This window comes from Corvus kubaryi, unplaced genomic scaffold (genome assembly GCF_017639235.1).
Source record: "Corvus kubaryi isolate FWS band 111438036 unplaced genomic scaffold, C.kubaryi_AGA036_p1.0 37386, whole genome shotgun sequence".
Taxonomy (NCBI): Eukaryota; Metazoa; Chordata; class Aves; order Passeriformes; family Corvidae; genus Corvus; species Corvus kubaryi.
This window is the reverse complement of record NW_024581128.1, coordinates 1,887,056-1,906,156: the sequence shown is the minus strand read 5'-3', so window position 1 is coordinate 1,906,156 and position 19,101 is coordinate 1,887,056. Positions and strand designations below refer to the sequence as shown.

Below are 19,101 nucleotides of genomic sequence, written 5' to 3'. Positions count from 1 at the left end.
GACAATGTTTAGGGTATGTCCTCCATGAAATTGCAGGGTTGCATTTCCATGCCCACAACTATGGGAGGGCACTCTAAGAGGTAGGCATTTGGGTGAGGAGACTAGGTAAAGCTTTGGAGAATTAAAGAAAAAGGTGTGTGTGAGGGATGGAAAGAGCTGCCCAGCCCTGCCCTGCCTGCGGGAGACAGGCAACAACAGGTAGGAGGGTAGGGGAAAGTGCCAGGCAAAGCCTGCCCCACAGCCAGCACCCAGGAGCCGCTCTCCCTCCAGGCAGAACCAAAAACGGGCCCAGGCACCCAGAACTCTGAGCAAGCCTCGACTCATCCTTGCAGCCACCCAGGCAAAATTAAAAACAAAGCGGGGAGAAGCAGAGTACCATGAAGCCCTACACTTGACCGGGCTGCGGGTACTTGGGCAGAGAGCCGTGCTTCTGGAGAAGACAGGATTAGGATGAGGACGATGGTAAGAAGGAGAAAAAGAAGAATGAGGGGAAGATGCAGGAAGATGTGAAGATGCAGGAGGACAAGAAAATGAAGGAGGCTGAGAAGAAAGAGGTTGACAAGGAAGAGGAGGAGGGGGGCTCCCCGGCCCCGGCTGCAGCGTGCAACACTGCCGGGTCTGTCATCATCCTCCAGCCGCGGGAGGGCGGGGGAAGGAGGGGAGCGGGGCGGCCTCACCTGACGAGGTCGAGGAAGGAGTCCACCGTCTCCTTGCTGGTGGGCAGCGCGCCCGGCAGCCCCAGCCCGGGGGTGTTGAGCGCGGAGGCACCGGCGCCGGGGCGGATGATGAAGCCGAGGGCGACGGCGAGGCCGGAGGCGAGCAGCGTGGTGCCCAGGAAATAGGCGAGCGCGATGCCGCCCAGGCGGCCGAGCGAGCGGGTGTCCAGGCTGGCGGCGCCCGACACCAGGCTGCAGACCACGAGCGGCAGGATCACCATCCGCAGCATCCGCAGCAGCAGCTCCCCGGGGAAGGCCAGGTAGGCGATCTGCGCCGGGCCCAGCGCCGCGCCGCGCACGGCGGCCCCCAGCACCACCCCGGCCACCACTCCCGACACCGTCAGCAGCACCAGCGCGTTGCGCCGCAGGAACCCGCGGCAGCCCCGCAGCCGGGCCCCGCCGCCCCGCCGCTCCTCCGCCGCCGGGCCTTCGGCATGGCCGTTCCGACCGTGGCCCGCCTTGCCCTCACCCGCCGCCGCCTCCTCCATGCTGCGCTGAACGGCAGCTCCCCGCGTCCGGGTACCACGCGGCGCTCTGAGCACGGACAGCGGCGCGGTGCCGCCCCTTCCCGCCCCGCGCCCGGGAGCAGCGCTCGGCCCCGCCCAGGGGAGGGAGGACGCTGCCCCCGGCCCTGCCCCCCGGGCCCGGGTTGGCTCCGCGCCATCGCTGCCCGCCGGGCCCGCACGTCTCCCCCTGCGCACGGCCCGGGGGCCCTGGCCCGCCCGCGGGTGGCGTGAGGCCTGTCCGTGTCCTCAAGGGCTCCCTCGGTGTCCCCGCGGTGTCCCGGAGCTCACGTGTGTGTCCTCACGGTTTACAGCCATCCCCACTGGCGTCACAGAGCTCACACGTGTCCCATCAACGTCCGCTTTCGTGGCCCTGTGGGTCACACTTGTCCGTCCATTGCCCCCCCTCAGTATCCCCATTGTTCGTACACAACCCCGTAGTGTCCCCATGGTTCACACATGTCCCCTCGGTGTTCCCGTCGTTCAATCGCATCCCCTCAGTGTCCCTTTCAGTGGCCCAGGGCTCACACGTGTCCCCTCTGTTCGATTCCATGTCCCCGTAGCTCACACCTGCCCCTCATTGTCCCCCCTTCATGGTTCATACTGTCAGTAAAATTAATCCACAAACACCAGAGGTTTATGTCTAAAAAGGAGACAGAGGTGTCCTGTAACATTTTTCGAATAAAGGGAGAGGCCATAGGCATTTCCCACGGGGTCTCTCAAGTTGTTGGAGGACGCAGCCTCCCTTTTATCCTGATTTCCCAGTTGCTTTTCCCTCTCTCTTTCCCCATTGGCTGAGGTACTTGAGAGGTACAGGCTTTCCAAATCGCCTAATACAGACCCCTTTCTAATGTGTACCTCCCTCCCTTTTCTCCTTCCTTGTGTTCTTTTTCTTTAAGTCCAGGGATTTAGCACAGCCTTGAGTGTGTCAATTAGTGGAATTCCTCTGGAATTTATGGTTCCTTCCATTGCTTCTTTCACCTCTCAGTATCTGGCTTTATCTACCATCAGACCCACAGTTTGTTTGTAAAGACACCTCCTTCTCATTCCTTTCAATACACACCCCTGCAGTGTCCCCATAGTTCACACATGCCCCCTCAGTGTCCCTACAGCTCACACACGTCCCCCTCAGCATCCCAGTTCAGACTGAACCTCAGATGGCTCAGTCACATGCCCTCAATGCACCCATGGCTCACACATGTCCCTGTCAGTATCCCCCCTGTGTTTCACTCGTGTCTCCTCAGTGTGCCCGTGGCTCACACATGTCCCCCTCAGTGTCCCCGTGGTTTGCACACATCCCCATCAGTGTTCCCACCGCTCACATCTCCATTCAGAGACCCCCTCAGTGTCTTCACAACACACATTGTCCCCATCAGTGGGGTTCACATGTGCCCTCAGTGTCACCTTCTCCTCTCCAGGAACCTCTCATGGAGGCAGGAGCCATCCTCTGCACCAGGACAGGCTGTGTCTGTGTCCCCTGTCCCCATGGTCAAAGCCATTCAGCAAGTCCGTGGGTTCATCAGGGTGATGAGGACACAGGGACTCTGAGCACCTTCCTTGAGGAAACCCACGTCTGACCACACGAGCTGGTTGTCTGAGGAGCAGACAATGTCTGTGATGATACAAGGGCCTGATAAATGTCACTTGGAGCTTTCAAACCCACAAGAGCCTCATGGGTGCACTACTGTCATGTTTGCTCACAAGGGCACTTCCAGGAGCTCCAGCCGGTGTTTGGACTCTGTCGGGGGCTCCATTTCAGTTTGTTCCCCTGACATCAGCAAAGCACAGCCTAGCAGAAAACACGCTGGGAAAACAACCGGCCACACATCTGCTTTTTGAGTAGACTGTGCTAATTAAAGAGACTGACAAGGTGTGATGGGACAATAATCCCGATTTAATAAGACTCTTCTGCTTTCCAATCTCATGGATAGACCTGAAGATCGCTATACCATGGCTGGAGCTGCTGGGAATTGTCTGTGTGTAAATAGGTAACAACACCACTAACAAGCAGTTGTGTTCATCACCACCCACTTCAGAGCTTGATGAAAATTCTTGATTCACTCTTGTGCTGAAGTTAAGACTCGTGATACCAGGCACATTCTTATTGATTTTGTATTTTTTTCCCTGCTAACTTTCCCTTTCAGTAACACTTGGTTTGTGGAAGTCTGTGAATCAATAGAGAGCAGAGATAGGAAACAGAGACGAGAGTAAACAGGAAAACAAGTGTCTGCAAACACTTTTAAACACAGTCAATTCCACAAACCTCAAAAGGACAAAAAAGTTATGTAGATCTTTTAAAATTGGGTTTGAATTTTTTTCTGCAAATAGGTTTGTGAATAATAAACAAGTTACTGTCCAATGTAATTGTTTCTTTCACCATCAGAAGCATTTCTAAAATGGTTTTTAAATTAATATTTTCAGAGCATTATTTGTGAAAATGTCATGCTTCATTTTTTCCTTCCATTTTTCCCTGCCATTCTCTCTTGATCCCACCCTTTTTTCTTTCCATTTACCCATGAGAAGGGGAAGAGAAAAGCAAAAAAGAAGGAAAATTATAAAATAATTATGAAAATAAATCTATTCCTTGTTTCAGTTGAGAAAAGATTCTAAAACCAAACAACAAACATAAATGCTGTTCCCTTGTGCAAACTGAAAGCAGGGGGAGAAATTCAAGAAAGTGTGAACAAGAAGAATGTATTAAATCAGAAACCTAACACAGAACCTTTTCCACCATATGATGGTAGACTCCTTCTCTCTTGGGGCATCCCCCCATTTCCTTGTGGCACTGGCTTTGCTCAGAGCAGTGCCACGAGAACAGCCACGTGACCTGCAGGAACACACACCTCCAAGACTGTAGATCCCAGTGAAAGTTCTGTAACCCATGCTGAGGCTGTTTGATAGCCAGCCCTTCAAAAAGAGCACTTTGACATAGGGATGCTGGTGTCGAGCTTCCTGGTCAATGACACCATGGGAATTCAGATTCCCAATTTCTTCTTTCTATTTTCCCGCCTCTTGATTTTCTGATTAAAAACTGATCCAAACAGTTATCCCTCCTCTCTTGACATCTCTCCAGATGACAATGCTTTTGTCAACAAGAAGACAACAGAGCACATGAACCTCCCACCATACAATAGACATGATCCCAAAGATGTTCTAGGCAAAGCTGACTGTTTTTCCACACCCTGTGAGAGTTCATGGATGGCTGCAGTGATTAACCCCGAAGCCCGCTGGCTTATTCAGTAGTAATCGTTGACTGATCCATTGTGTCATGTTTTCATTTCAGCACTTGTAGATCTTGGGAGCTTTCCAGTGAGTGAGTCTGCATGTTTCCGATGTCCACCCTGCTGGTGTTTCTAAATTAGGGATTTTGACTTTCCCTACTGAAACTTGAAGATTCTTTTTTTGGCTTAAGTGGCTTTCACCTGCACGGGCCTAGGGTGCTTCCTCCAGAAATCAACAGAGGGATCGTAAACATTCAACAACAACAACAACAAAACAACCAGAAAAAAAAATCCAGTTACTTTTAAATAAAATTTTTAAAAATCCTTTTGCTTTTGGTGAAGAAACAGCCAATATAGTTTTCACCACTGGCCCAGGAAGGAAGATGTCATGCTGTTTGCCAGTCAAATTTAACTTAATACCAATTTTTGATGGTAGGTATTTGAAATTTCGGCCTCAGTGGAAGGAATTAAACAATCTTAATGTCTGCAAGGGAACCAGGTCCTTCCCCTCTATGTTTCATCACCAAGCAAGCAGATCACAGGACCCCTTTTCAGCCATTTCCATCACAGATGTTCCTATTTTGGGAAGGGAAGTTGATAGCAAGACCTCTCAGAGGAAAAGCTTACAGTTCCTTTATCCTACTGCTTATCCACTCCCACTGTTAAATTTTAGCACAATGTTGCTGCACATCAGTGGGATGGACACTTACAGTAGGATCTATGTAATCTAGCTGCTGCCTCCTGGAAATGTAGGGTCTAATTTTAATGCCCCTAGGAAACAGAGGTGATGGTTTTCCCCACCTGCGGAAGGTCAACACAAAGACTGGAAGGAGTCAGGTTTGAATTTCTTTGCTAGGGGAGGAGAGGAGGGCCTTCAAAGAGCTGTTTGCCACTCCCTGAGTCTCACATCTGATACATACAAGTCTCAGCACCTGGCACAGGTTAGAGTAGCCCTCAGGCCACATTTCCTACAAACCTGCATAGCATCAGGAGTGCAGAGAACACTCATTGTGCCACTTCTGCTTCCCTCTGTCTTCCTGCTGCTATTTCCCTCTCCTTAAGACTGGCAAAGTCGTCTGCAGCTTTTTCCTTGGGTCTGGCTGCTGTTTGCTCTCTGTTGTTGGGAGACTCAACAGAAACATCTGTAGGCTTCAAGAGAATTCAGCCATCAGTCATCTCCTGCGACTGCTTTGATTTGAAGTAGTTTGAAGAGTGATGCCTTGAAGGCAAGGTGGGGGAGGAAAGAACAAGATGAAAGGGAAGAGGGCAGGAAGGGATTGCATTTTATATTCATGTTTTTCAAGAGAAGCTTGAATAAAGGTGCTCCCAGACATCCCAACGGAGATGTGCTGGGCAGCCTGCAGTGTCCGAAGGGGCTGTATTACAGTGTGGCTTTTTCTGAGGAGGATTCATGAAGAGCACATGAGAGAGATCTTGTTTTCTACTGAGCAAAGGAAAGTCCTCTGAAGAGCCACAGCACTTGAGCTGAGGCAGGAAGGCCTAGAGCACTTCCTTGGTATGCAGACTTTAGTTTGGCAAGAAGATTTTGTTGGGCCTGGGATGCCAAGCAGTTTGGACAGGCTCCAGCCCCTTTGCAGAAATGCTCTCTGCCTGCATCTGGGAGGAACATGAGATGTGCTCCTCAGCTCTTCCCAGTGCCCCTGGCCTGCTCACCTCATTGCAAGCTGGATGCAGGACCAGCTACCCCTGCACAGTTACCTGGATTTACTAGAATGAGCCAGATTTCAAGACATCTGAAACCACAGAAAGAAACCCCCTGGCCTCCAGTGATGACAGAGCCAAAGAATATTGCTCTGGCCCGGCTTCATTTAGGTTCCTGACTAGCAGCTGAAATAATACAGTCCCAAACACAATCCTACCACGGTGTCACGTGTTGATTCAGCATTTCTCCAGGCTAGGTAAGTGCTCACACCTGATCAAAAATATTCTGAGTAGGAAAAAAAATTCCTCCGTAAATTCATTTTCTAATAGCAGAGGCAGGCAAGGAATTTTGCAAATACCACTTGCTTGCCCAAACTCCAACAAAATATAAACTCTGCAGACAGGAATGGTTGACCTAGGGTAAATGCTTAACTTTATCCTTCAAAGGCACGTGGAGTTTTACCAGCAAGAAGATGAAAAATATAGAAAATACACACACACACATACCTTGTTTGTGCTAAGGATCCTTTAACAGCTCTGGAAACAAAGTTATATTGAGGCAGGAATAATTTTAAAACTGTGTGGTGTTGTTCCTTTTTTCAAAACCATCATAATATAAAAGCATCAAGAAAAGCCAATCACTCCCCAAGATTAGGGGAATTTTCTCCTTCATAAGCTCTCCCTGAGGTTTTTCTTTGAGTTTAAAGCAAGGAAAAGCAGGGAAAAGTAGGGGAAAAGGGCAAGAACAAGCACAGACATTCAAGATCTTGGATATGTGACAACCTGTCCTAGCAGGGGACATTGCCTCTAGCTGGTGGGGGAGATTCAGGGTCAGGCTTTTCAAAACAAGCTGGGCTGATCTGAAAGCAAGCTGTGTGATCTCCCCTCGCAGTGAAGCTTTGCTACTGAAGAAGCGAGGGAAGCAACCGGAGCGTCTCAGCCATGGGAAACATGCTTGAATGAAGAGCTTGAAAGTGCTCCAAGTGCCTGCTGAGTTCTCCCGTGGTAGTGGGTTGATAAAGTGCCTTGTCACTGGCAGGAGGTGGGTAAGTTGGACATCTGAGGATTTGCCTGGCATTCAAGGATCCATACACAAGCAGAGCGTGCATTGATTTACATCAGCTGTATGGAATATGATATAAAAAGCAACATTAGGGGGAAAAAAAGTGTGAGCAATTTCTGAACGTTGATTGTGATTCAGTGGCTAGAAGCAACAAGGGGAATCTCTATCCTTACATATTTTATCCCTGATTACGGTATGACAATGAATACTGTATCCCTGATTATGGGTGACAGTAAACCGGGATGACAGTGAGCAGGAATGACAAAGCTTCTGCCAAGGAACACAGGGGACCGTGCAGCTGCCCTTTGGCCACTGTAAGGCTGTCTCCCCATGCCTCCAGCTTGCTGCAGGATGTGACAGTGGCCACACCAAGGGGCTGTGGGAGCCAACGTGGGGACCAAACACGTCTTTGAGAAGTAACTGGAAAAGAACATAAGGGTAAGCAAAGCAAGAATGTGTTATTTTCAGAGAATACTTTCCAAGTATCCAACAATCTGCACCTCAGATATTTCCAGGTGGTCCTTTGATTTAAAAGCCTTCAATTCATTTTCCGCCTGGAAATTTGTCTGCTGTGTTTTTAACCCCATCATTTCTTTCCCAGAGATGTGGTTAGTCCTCTACAGAGCTCTCTGCATGCTTCTGTCGCCCTCTGCACCTCTCCTGGTGGAGACAGGTAGCTATCAGGACTATAACCACTAAAAATCTCCATATTTGCCATAGTCTGTGAAATACAGATTTAAGAAGGTGTTACAGCTTTTTGCCTCTGTCCTCCAAGGCTGCTGTTCAGCCACCAAGTGTAATTCCCTCCTTCATGAGGACGGGAATTTGGCATTCTGGCTCAGGAGATGTTATTAGGCTCATGAGTCTAATAATGCCGTAGGTCTCTGAGGCTGCGAGTCCTTGAATTTCTGCTCAGAGGTAATCTCAGGCAGCTCCTCAGCAGAGGTTTCTCTTCAGCCAACCTTCCTGGTTTTGTGAAACTCACAGAAATACACTTCCTGTGAGATTTCCACTCTTCAGCAAAATTTTCAGTGAAATTGCATGTTGGAATTAAGTGCTGTTAATGAGGGACGGGTGGATGGAGTCAAGTAGAGACACATCTCCCAGTGCACAAGCCAACGTACCAGGCTAACACTTACCTTTATGTTTACTGTTGTCCCAACTCTCCATGTGATTCACAAAGTAGTTCTCCTAATACGGGAGAAAGGGCTGATGCAGATTTTTTCTTTAATCCTAAATAGAGCCATAAAAATATGTGGAAATGCAGGGCAGTCACATATATCTAAGGAAAATGGTAAATGCATACTCAAAAGAAAGAAGAAACACAGAAACGTGTGATGAGACTGCAGGTAAGTATGGAAATAACCTCAAAGTCTTCAAAGTCACAGCAGGGTGTTGCATCGCTGCTCTCTCCCTTTCCTCCCAACATGTTTGCATCATGGAAGATGAGCTTTTTGCTGCTAAAGTCCACAGTTTCAGATGTGTTTCTTAGCTGGACCTGGAAAGCACATAGGTACCTGATGTTTTTCTGGGGCTTGTAGTTCTCAGTGATCTCAAAGTCTTTGAGAATCTGAGCTTACTTTACCTATTGTACAATTTTCAAAGATGCCTAGGCTACTGTAGGTATGTGAGATACCTGCTGGGATCTCCAAAGGCCCTTTTACTCGCCTGAACTGATGCAATTTTAGCTCCCTATGAAGCAGCATCATTGTCAAATCCAGGCGAAACAAAACAAACAACAACATACCTGTGCAGAGTAGATTACACACCACTGTGGCTGTGTAACAGTCCTGTTACTGCAGGTTTTGGAGTAATAGCCCAGCTGGGAATTAAGATGAGAAAAACAAGGCAGGAGGAGCGTGAACTTTCCACCTGCCTGAAATCAGGGCCAAGACCTCCTGCATCAGGGAGTGCAATTCACCTCTGGCACGGTGCAGCCACAGAGTAGAGAGTCAGCCCCAGGGTGAAGCCCCCTGGTCCAGCACTGGGGCTGCCAATCTGTGGGACACATGTGCTTTTTGGGGGTGGGTGAAGAGGTCCTAACTCAGCTTGTTACCCCCAGCTTGCAAAGGAGGTTTGAGAAAAATGAAGAGAGGCAAAGCCACCCTCCATCCCTTGCTCACACGCCACCTTTTTTCAGAGGTGACAGAGAGGCTCTATTGGCAACAGAGGATATGCTGAGCAGAGCCACCACATCCTTCTGGTGGATAAGGAGAGGCAGCAGAGGTGGCTGCTGGAGCAGACTGAAAGTTTTTTCGGAGTGCCACAGGAAAAGAAACCATTATGAGAGTGTGCTAAAAGCCTATTCATTGCTAAGGAAAGGGCTACTGAAGAATGTGGGATGCATGCCGAAAGCTGCCAGCCAGAGCAACAGAGAGATTATTAAGGCCCTTTGCAAAGACCCCCGTCTCCTTCCTTTGGCAGTGGCAGTTCTGGACATGGAGTCGTTTCAGCCCTACCCATTGAAATCTTGTAAATAGCTGTCTGCATGGAGGCAGGAGCTGGGTTACAGCTGAGGGGGTTTCTTCGTGTGGGAACTCTAGGTTGCAAATGTGGCTGTTCTCAGCTGTGCTCCTCAGTGGGCAGCAGTGCTGACCCTCTCCAGGCTGGCTGCTGGTGCAGGGGCTGTGCACACAGGCAGCTGGGGCTAGGGAGGCCTTTCAGTCTCCCAATAGGAATATTTTGCCCTGAATCAGCAACTACCTGTTCTGGCAAACCAGAGCACTATCTCCTGCTTTCTCTGTCCCAGTTTCTGCCTTCCTTTCCTGCCTGCTTTTACATTTCTTTCTTTTACCCCACCTTAGCTTTTTACCTCCTCAGTGTTGTTTGGGATGAGCACCTGTGAGACAAAGCCTAGCCAACAGGAACCCATCCAAGGAACAAAGCCCCGGAGCAATGACTCCTACAAGACAGGCTGTCCCCTTTGCTCTCTAAGGTGAAACTGATCCTGTGACATTGCTGTGCCCATAACTATTTTGTTTTAGGACCTAGTGCCCTCCCTCCCTGCACACTCAACCTGGTGGGAGCTCTGTAGTAGTAGGTGCTGTACAGACACATCAGGGAAACTCGCACCCCTTCAAGGGTTTCTGCTGGATGAGTAGAGAGGCGGAGGCACGGGAAGGTAAAGAGACATGCCCAGGATTATTCAGTACACCCAGCTCTTTGATCTGCTTTGTTCCATGCTGGTTCCTCTGGGACCCGTATGACATACTTGGTCGCATTAGCACAGCTCCGGCCTGGGAGCACTGCTTTCCTGCCTCTAGGAGTGGCATGGCAGGGAACCAGCAGGAAGGAGGAGGTGAGGCTCTACCCTCCGGGGGCTGAGATGGTCTATTAACTACTCGTGGCTGCAAGGAGACTCCAACATGACCACTTCCATACCCAAGGGTTTAAAAGTCATGAGTCCCTCCAAAAGCATGAGACTTTATGGTTTCAAAAGCATGAGGTTTGAAAGAAAAGTAAGTGCATGCTTTTAATTTGCCTTTGGTACTGGAACTCTTCGATCATATTTTTGAGTTTTTAGCCCAAAAATCAGTGTTTGGTCTGCCTTTTGGTTAGGCAACACAGAGCACCTTCCCTGTCTGCTCTCTCACACATATTCGTGAGACTTTTCAGAACCTGAAGCCTTTGAGCCCTCTGACTCTCTGTCCACCTTCATTAAATTTGGTTGATGGGTTCAAGTTGTGAGGGAATCCACAGTTATGCCCATACATAGCACCCTTAAATAAACCTCGTGTCCTTAGAAAATGGGACCAAAGTAGAGATGTCCAAAGTTACTGCTACTTTTTTGAGGATACGACTGGAGGAAAGACATGGAAACACTTCATGTGTTGGAAAAGCAGCTCAGAGGCTGGATCAGGAGTCTCTCTGGAAAGAAGAAAGCATGTTTAATAACCAAACTCAGCTGAAGGAAAACCACAGAAAACAAACTGCCTGCACCAGGAATTTGGGGAAAGGGTAAATGCTGGGAAAGGGGGAGAAAAGAGCACAGAGTATTATTTAGTTCAAGTAAAAACAGAGCAGCACATCTGAAGAACATAACAGGGAAGTGCATGTTACAACTGGCCAGGATGAAAAGAATCAGAAAAGAAAGAAGGAGAGGCAAAGACAGCTTTAGGAGTAATGACAGGGAGATCCAATTTTCAGGCAGAGCTCAGACATGTCAGCTAAGTGGAGCCTTGTGAGACTGCATGATGCTTAATCCAAAAGGCATCCCAAATTCCAGTAACAATATTCACTTCAAGCCAGCAGATGCACTGCTTCACCTACACCCTTAGGGCTCAAAAAAATATTGGTGTTTGGAGGTTTGCCCTTCCTTCCCTGCATCCATCCCAAATCCTGACTTACCTTTTCAGGGGCCACAGCTCCTAACAAGGTAGGAATGGAGATATTCAGCTGGGCTGAGCTAATGGAGGGTCAGAGATCTGCCTGCAAAAGCTTCATAGCATTTTCACCCCAGTGCATCCTGGAGATGAATGGCTGAGATGGGAGTACAAGTCACTTTCATCTCCCTGGTTTACCTCCCCAGAATTAAATGATGGTGTTCTTATAATTTCTTCTCCAGGAGACCATGTGCACTGCCAGGAAGAGTTCAGATATTCCCAGTGCTGCAGCACATTTATGCAAGTGGTGGCCAGGTGGTACTTGGTTCCTGAATGATCTGATACTGAGCAGAAAGGGGAGCAGCAAGGGTTCTCCAGGATGTGCACAAGGATGAATTATCACTGTGAGTCCTGTGACTGGAGACTGGGCACCCCTTGCACCCAGCTGGAAACAGATAGAGAAAGTGTTCAGGAAAAATTTTGAGATCCAGCCTGAGCTGAAAAGGGGACACTAATGGGGACAGGAGGTCACTGTGGTGGGTCTTGCAAGGTAGGTAGGAGGTAGGAAATTCCTCCACGGTAGAACACCACTTCCTCGTACTTCTGCTCAATCCAAAGTGCAGCATGAGCAGCCAGGCACTGCTGTGTCCCACCCTTGGCAGCACAGTCGCCTGTCTTGTTGATTCAGTTCATTCCCAGTGGGACTGGATGGGGCAGGATTTGGCCCTTTGTCTCTAGATGTCTGTCCAATCTGTGGGCTTGCAAGCAGTGAACCGTAAAAAAAGAAGAGTTGACAATTAAATGCTCAAAATCTACTAGGACTTTGTCCAGAGTGGGCTAAGCAAACAAGTACAGATGGAGCAACCTATGATCTGCACAGTTACATGATCTGTACAGTTAAGGGTGTACTCTACACTGCTTAATTTGCTTTAACCGTACTAATTTATGGCCCAGGTTTCTTGCTTAATTAGTGAAATGAATAATGAAAAGTGAATGCATAGAATTAAGTCTCAACTTGCTCATCTGGCTTATAACCTCCATTACTGAGCTGGGAGAGCTGTGTTCATTTGGTGTCTGGATGTTTAATGTGGTTGTTCACATGGTGCAGAAAGTGGTGAGGAATCAGCAGAGAAAGGGACTGAGCTGATCAGTAGCCCTCAACCTCAGGGCCTATCAGTGAAGGCTGAGTCAGTGACCATATGATGTCCTTGGAAGGGCCATTTTGGGTGAAGGGGGATGCAAACTTTTGTGATGCTGCTGCTGTGCATGACACAGCATTTGCCCGCACATCTGGAGCAAAGTTCCCACTTCATCCCCAAATGATTACCCCAGAACACAAGGACATCACCAGGGCTCTGCATCTTTCATGGAAAGCATCATCACCCAGCCCCAGCAGGTTCTGGATGCATTTTTCTTCACGGAACACTGACCACTGTTGATCCCACTCACGTGGAACCAGGCAACACCACCTCTCATGCCTCCAGGGGACTGAAGAGGACCTCAGGGAAAATAGTACAAAATCTTCCCTGCATTAGCATTTTCAGACAGAAAACGTTCTCAAAGAATGAATTCTAGTGGTAAGGCAGGGTTGGGTTTTTTCCACTTTTAAACCAATCTTTTTCTAGCTGCAGAGGGTTGTTCCCTCCATATTGTCAATTAGGAAAATTAATTTTAAAAATCTGATGCAAATGCCTCTGTTTTCTTTTTTCCTCCCCTCTCTTTTCTTTCTGCTGCTTTTAGTTTTTGGACTTACTCTATTATTGGATAATAGCACTGGCTAATTGCATTTAAACAGTTTTAGCAAGATTGGGTAATTAAATTCAGAGCAATTGGGCTGAAAATGCACCGACTCTGGTAGAAGTATTTCACAAGAGGCTGAACTAGATTAACAAGAAGGGATGTGTGAGTTTGTGTGAGGGTGTATGCACATACTTAGGGTACATAGGTCCGACTCCCAGACAGAGAAATGCAATATTCATGACTCTGGGCCCTTCCTCAGGACCTGGAATCTATGGAAAACAATTCCAACTGGCAATGGAGGCAACTTGTAAATATAGCCTACATTTTCATTAACAGCAGATAAACCAATTCCAGAAGTGAAAACCCCACAAATATCTTAGGAGCTTCTCTTGTCACTGTATTAGAAGCCTCACTGGCAAATACAGTAAATAAAAATAGAATAATACTTTTGTATCTAAATGCATTCAGTGAAATTCAAATTTCCAATAATTAAACAGTTGCAGCCAGGTGTGTAGCTGTACTTTCATCTCTCTTGTAGCCAGCAGGAAAACAACAATTGTCTTTTAACCTTGTGCATATGCTGAAATAGTTTCCTGGGAGTTTTTCACCCCCCCGTGTGTGAAGCAGGTATCCAACATGAAGGGACATGGGACTAGAGAAGTTTTATCCAGCTTTTTGTTGCTGGCTCCTTCCTTACTCCTCCCTGTGGCTGGTTATGTTATGCAGAGTTTCTTCCTCCAAATCTCAGGCATATGGGAAGGCTGGTGGGAAATGCAACAGGATTTGGTGAAGGTTTTCTGACCCAGCAGCCCCAGTGATGGAGCCGTGTACACTTCTCATGGCCATGCTGTTTCTCAGGCCCCCACAGCACACAAGCATGAGGAGTCATTTTGCCTTCCTAGCACCGTGCTTTGCTCCTGGTGAGGAAATGAAATCCTCTCATTTTCTGCTCAGAAGGAAGGAGCAGGCAGGAATTGCACATCTAAAGCCCACCAACAACATCTCTAATGTAGCTAAAGCAATTTGCAGAGCCTGGAATGAAACTCGCACCAGTCTGCCTGTTTGCACATCCTTCCTCTATCTCCCTCTCTCATCTGAAAGCAAGACACAAGTTTGTGAGTCACAAGCAGACTAATTTCAGAAAAGCCACTTCTGAGAGCCTCTGGCTCCTGGATGAGACACCGGCCCGGCTGGAGCAAACCTCCCACCAGTCCCACTGAGGCATCCAACTGAGACAAAACAAGGCAAAACACTTCTCATTAAACGACCCTGGCAGAAATAGTTTCATAAAGGGCATCTTGTTGATAGCAAGGACTTCAGGCTAGGGCTGTGACTCGGCCGCACCAGCCACCATGTCCACACCCGGCCTGATGAGGAGTGAGGGTGAGCATAGCCAGGAGAACAAGTCTGAGCCAAGGGCTTCAGCCTTGGGCTTTTCCGAGCGTTACAGCCTGTGTGGGCACTGGACAGGCACAAGTCTGGGCAAAGCTTGACATTTCTTAGCTGCAGGGGCAGAATTTAATTTTGCTTCTCAAGGCAGGAGGAACTGAGGCACATGTTGTATGGGAAGGGAACAGTGAGGACAGATCTTGGGCAATGAGTTCCCACTGGAGTAAGAAAGATGGGAGAGTGGTGGGGGGATCTCGGGGGAAACGCTAGAAACTTACAGGAAACCTCCAGCTCTGGCACAGATGACAGGACCATAGTTGCCTGATAAAAATCTCACAGATTTCACTACAAGTGCAGATTTTGGATTTCCACCAGCATACACAAAACCCGTGCCATATGGACAGCAACCACAGCAGCAGATGTTGTCACTCAGTGCTCCCCTGCTATTGCACTGCCCATCCAAGCAGAGAAGATACTGTGAAGGGGAGGGTGAAGGTCTGGCCCATGTGGTTGGTACCCCTGAGCCCCAGGTCCTCTGCAAAAGGGAGCAGGGGGGTTGATATTGTGTTGAGGTTTTTGGCAGTCCAGATGCTGAGGTGTACAAAGTCAATGTGCCTCGGGGAAGCTGGTGTTTTCTCACACCCAGACATCTCCCCTGGGACAGGAGCCTCTTGTTTTTCCCTCCAGTCCCACTAAGACGAACCTTGCTGGAGCTACACTAAAACATGCCATTGCCATCAGCACACATCTGGATCTAGACACAACTGATATATAGACACTGGAGAATCTGAGGTGCTGGCATAAGGCCCACAGAGTCATTTACTTTAAAATAAAGAAGAGCAGGGTATGACTGTGAAAGGAGATACTGTGCACAAAGGGCTTGGGATTGGTCACAGGCCAGCATCATAGCAGCTGTCATCTCCTGAGGTGGACACAGTGGTACCTAGAGACACCAGTCACCTGCTCTAGCCTGCAAAAGTGTAGTCTGCTTTGCAATTGCCAAAGAGGTATCTTCTGAAAGTGGAAAAAGCAGGACTCTCACAGCACTGTTGTGTCCCTTGCTGGTGTAGTTCTTTTGGGGTCTGCAGTGAGTGTCCACCATGTGGCACCAATCCTATGTATGCTTGCCCAGCCTCTCACTGCACCTCAGAGGGATTTGATGACCATCTGCTACTCTCCCTGCATGTAGGGACCAGGTTTCTGAGTGCTGTGAAAGTCTTTTCTCTACTCTGGGCCCTCAAAAGAAGCAATGTTATTCTTCCAAAGGCTTCCCCCAAACATCTAAGAATGATTAGCTGATGCACAGCTCCAAAGTAAACTATAGCTTTCTGAGGTCCTGGGGGTGCCCTCTTTGGGAAAAGAAGCTTGATCCCACATCACCACCTCAAGCAGGGTTAACCTAAGGCCTCCTGGCTGCCAGCGCCAGCACAGGCCCCATTGCATGACATTGAGCATTTCCGGTTCAGCAGACTCACTTTGTTTGCATTTTATTGCCCAGGCATGACTTATATCCTTGCTGAGGGATGTGTCCACAGTCAGTGTGCCAGGCTGGGCACAGCCTGTCCTCTGAACTGAGCCCGAGATGCTGCAGGCGCAACCAGCAGCTGCTGGGGTCACACAACATTTTTGGCTCTGTAGATGTTTGTGTTGCAGTTTCCTCACTTGGGTCCTCATCTGCCTCAGCGAAGATGAACTGGCCAGGACTGACAGAGTGGAAGGGCCCTCAGGTAAAATACCCTCCAGAGAGATGATGCACTGTTGTTTTACAAACCCTCTTCAGCGGGGTACCGTATTACTTGGGCTGCTTGACTAAAGTGTTTTGCTCCTATTTAGGGGTCATTTTCATTATGAACCCTGGTTCATTAGGGTGAACCCAGGACTTGTATGGATGTGGATATCCCCCTGTTCTATTTGAAGAACCAAACAGAAGTTTTAATTCCCCTACTGACTCCTATAAACTCTGCTGCTTTTCTCTGGGGACCATGCTGCTGTTGAAAGCTGGTCCCATTCCTCTGCTCAAGGCAGGGGCAGTTTTCCATTGAACAGATCCCAACTGCAAACTCTGAGCAGCTCTTACCATGAACCCCTCGCAGGCACACAGAGCAGAGGCAGGAGACACTGACACCTCCTGGTGTAGTGTATCGCTGGGAAATGACTCACCAGCCATTGCCTGAGAAACTCTGCTTTGGGGTGTACCCAACACGACACACTGGGTTTCACTCTGATGCATGGGCCACCTTGGGACCTGGTCTTGCTTTGAGGTGTCAGGAGATTCTGCATTTTTGTCATGAGCACGTGGTTGTTTTCTCATTGTTTCTTTAGCATTCCACTGTTTCCCTGCCAAGGCTGTGGTTTAGCTTAAAAAAAATCCATTCCGCTTTTTAGTACAGTTTGCCATACAGCTCAGTGTTTGCTAATATTGCAGAAACTTTCTTAATTTTTTTGAGAACAACATTTTCATACCAGCCCAGCCCAGCTGGTGAGCTCAGCAATCTGGGCAAATATTTCTGTGTCCTTTCCCTGCACGATGAACCTGACTGTGCCCTCACTCAGAGACTCACAGACCACACCATCTTACTGTTGTTCACTTGAAGTCCATTCAATTTGGCAGAATTTTTGCAATGGGAGTTAATTAGGGGGAGCTTGCTGATGAGAAAGTACTAGGGCAAATGAAAGTCGGGCTCAAGTATCTCTCTTGCATGTCTAACAGAAGTGAAACACAAACAAAAATTATTGCAACAGATGCAAATCAAGTTCCACATCTCTTCTTATCAGGAACAAGTCACAACACTGAGTCTCAATATTTTGAAGTTGTACATAGGAGAGAGACGGTCACAAAATAACATTATCTGGAAAAGCAGACCAGAAGTTATTCTCTGTGTTTTTCAAGAAAGAAAGGGGAACAAGTAGCAATCTTACTTGATTTATCCTAATAAATACTTACTGCTCCTTAAATAATAGAAGAAGCAATGAAGAGCATCCCTGAAATCAAGCTCAGCCTTCGGAGTAACTTTACCATTTCGGATTTTCACAGGGAAGCATCCTCCAGTTCCCATGCGATGAACCTCAGCTTTGAGATGCTGTCGGTGCTGAACCCCCTGTCCCTCCGGAACCGCAGGGCTCAAACCCCAGCGGGCTGAAGGATGAAGGCAGTGGAACAAAGGGAAAGCAAAGCTATTTTGATTGCACAGTGCCACCCACTGTCGGAGAGACAGACGGCACCGGGGCCGCTGCGCGGGATGGGCGGGGCGTTGCTGCTCCCATCAGTAACAAAGATATTTCTCTGAGACGTATCGTTCTGATATCTAAGACAGACAGACGTCTGTAAGGCGGCTCTCTGCATACGGTGGGATATAAACTCACAGATAGATACATACTGCTGGGGTCAGTTGAATATTGCATATATATATCTCAATATGATATAAATATTGTCTGTATCAATCAATATCTGTGTACCATTTTGAGTCTTGATGGGTTACAGAAAAATAAGATGAAGTGAGTGGAGATCCAGCGAGGAGAAGACCTTGCTGGAAAAACTTTGGATGGGTCTGGGAGTCACGGTTGCCTGGGAAAACACATCATTTGAGTGCCAGCCCCTCATGGTGGCCTGCAGGTGTAGAAGGGATGGTCAAGGAGATTGGGAGGGGATGGAGATGTGGAGGTGCAGAGAAACACGGGCCCATGTGCACATTTCTTCAGTGAAGATGCTTAATTTGTCATTTGCAATAGATCCATATTTTGATTATCAGCTACTTATGTGTATCAGGATGGATGGAATTATGTGATTAATTTCCTCTGTCTGGACATTGGGTGGAAAATATTTCACCCAAAGCACCATGCCACCCTCTGGGTTATGCCATTGTGCATCTACAGAAGGGAAGATAGTTCTAAAACTTTTATGAGGAGCTCAGACCAGAGCATCCCAAGACCCTCTATGCCTACAAAACCATGTATCCTGGGAAAAGACCGAGCTGTATTTTTCTATACATCCACCACCCACTGCCAAAGGCAATTCAAGCAGCCGGAGAGCAGGGCGTGCTCTGACGAGCTGGGAGCTCTTGCAGGATGGTGCTCTCTTCCGCAGAGATGCCCTTGGAGAAGTGATCTTTCGTTAAGATTGTCACTTGCTACCATTTCCATCCCCGCAGAGGCTGCCTCCTCCTCACAGGCAGCATCCCCAGGGAGGGAGCGCTTGTGAAATATTCATACATCAGAAGAAATTACATTTGTAAGCGTGGACTGCGAAGCGACAACTGGCTGGAGGGGCGAGCAGGGAAAAACAATAGGAGTGAGGGAGGGAGTGAGGGAGGAAGGAAAAAAAGGCAGAATGTGGGAAATGGAAGGTGAGCTGTGATTTCTCCCTACCAAAATGCAGCGAGGAGCTTCGTGGGCACTGCTGGGGTTCATTTTTGATGGCATGTGTAGGGAATAGATTTTCTCCTCATTCAGGGATGTCTAAACAGCATTTGTGTTTATGCTTCTGAG

General features: G+C 48.3%; 1 protein-coding gene and 1 long non-coding RNA gene across 5 annotated transcripts in view; one reads left to right on the top strand and one right to left on the bottom strand.

Moving 5' to 3' along the window:
• Positions 1-1,267, bottom strand: part of SLC1A4 (solute carrier family 1 member 4) — a 35,351-nt gene extending 34,084 nt beyond the window's left edge. The window contains exon 1 of the mRNA XM_042036714.1: positions 678-1,267. Within this exon, the coding sequence (XP_041892648.1) occupies positions 678-1,204 (527 nt within the window). The 5' untranslated portion in view covers positions 1,205-1,267. The remainder of the gene's footprint in view (positions 1-677) is intronic.
• LOC121668710 lies at positions 890-18,061 on the top strand. 4 transcript variants are annotated; one of them, XR_006017532.1, is made up of 3 exons: positions 890-976; positions 2,638-6,359; positions 6,995-18,061. It is a non-coding gene; the product is annotated as an uncharacterized LOC121668710 (long non-coding RNA). The 4 variants fall into 4 exon arrangements; XR_006017533.1 differs by having other exon boundaries at positions 2,638-7,603; positions 8,407-18,061; XR_006017531.1 differs by having other exon boundaries at positions 2,638-16,343; positions 17,651-18,061.
• Positions 18,062-19,101: the final 1,040 nt, after the last annotated feature.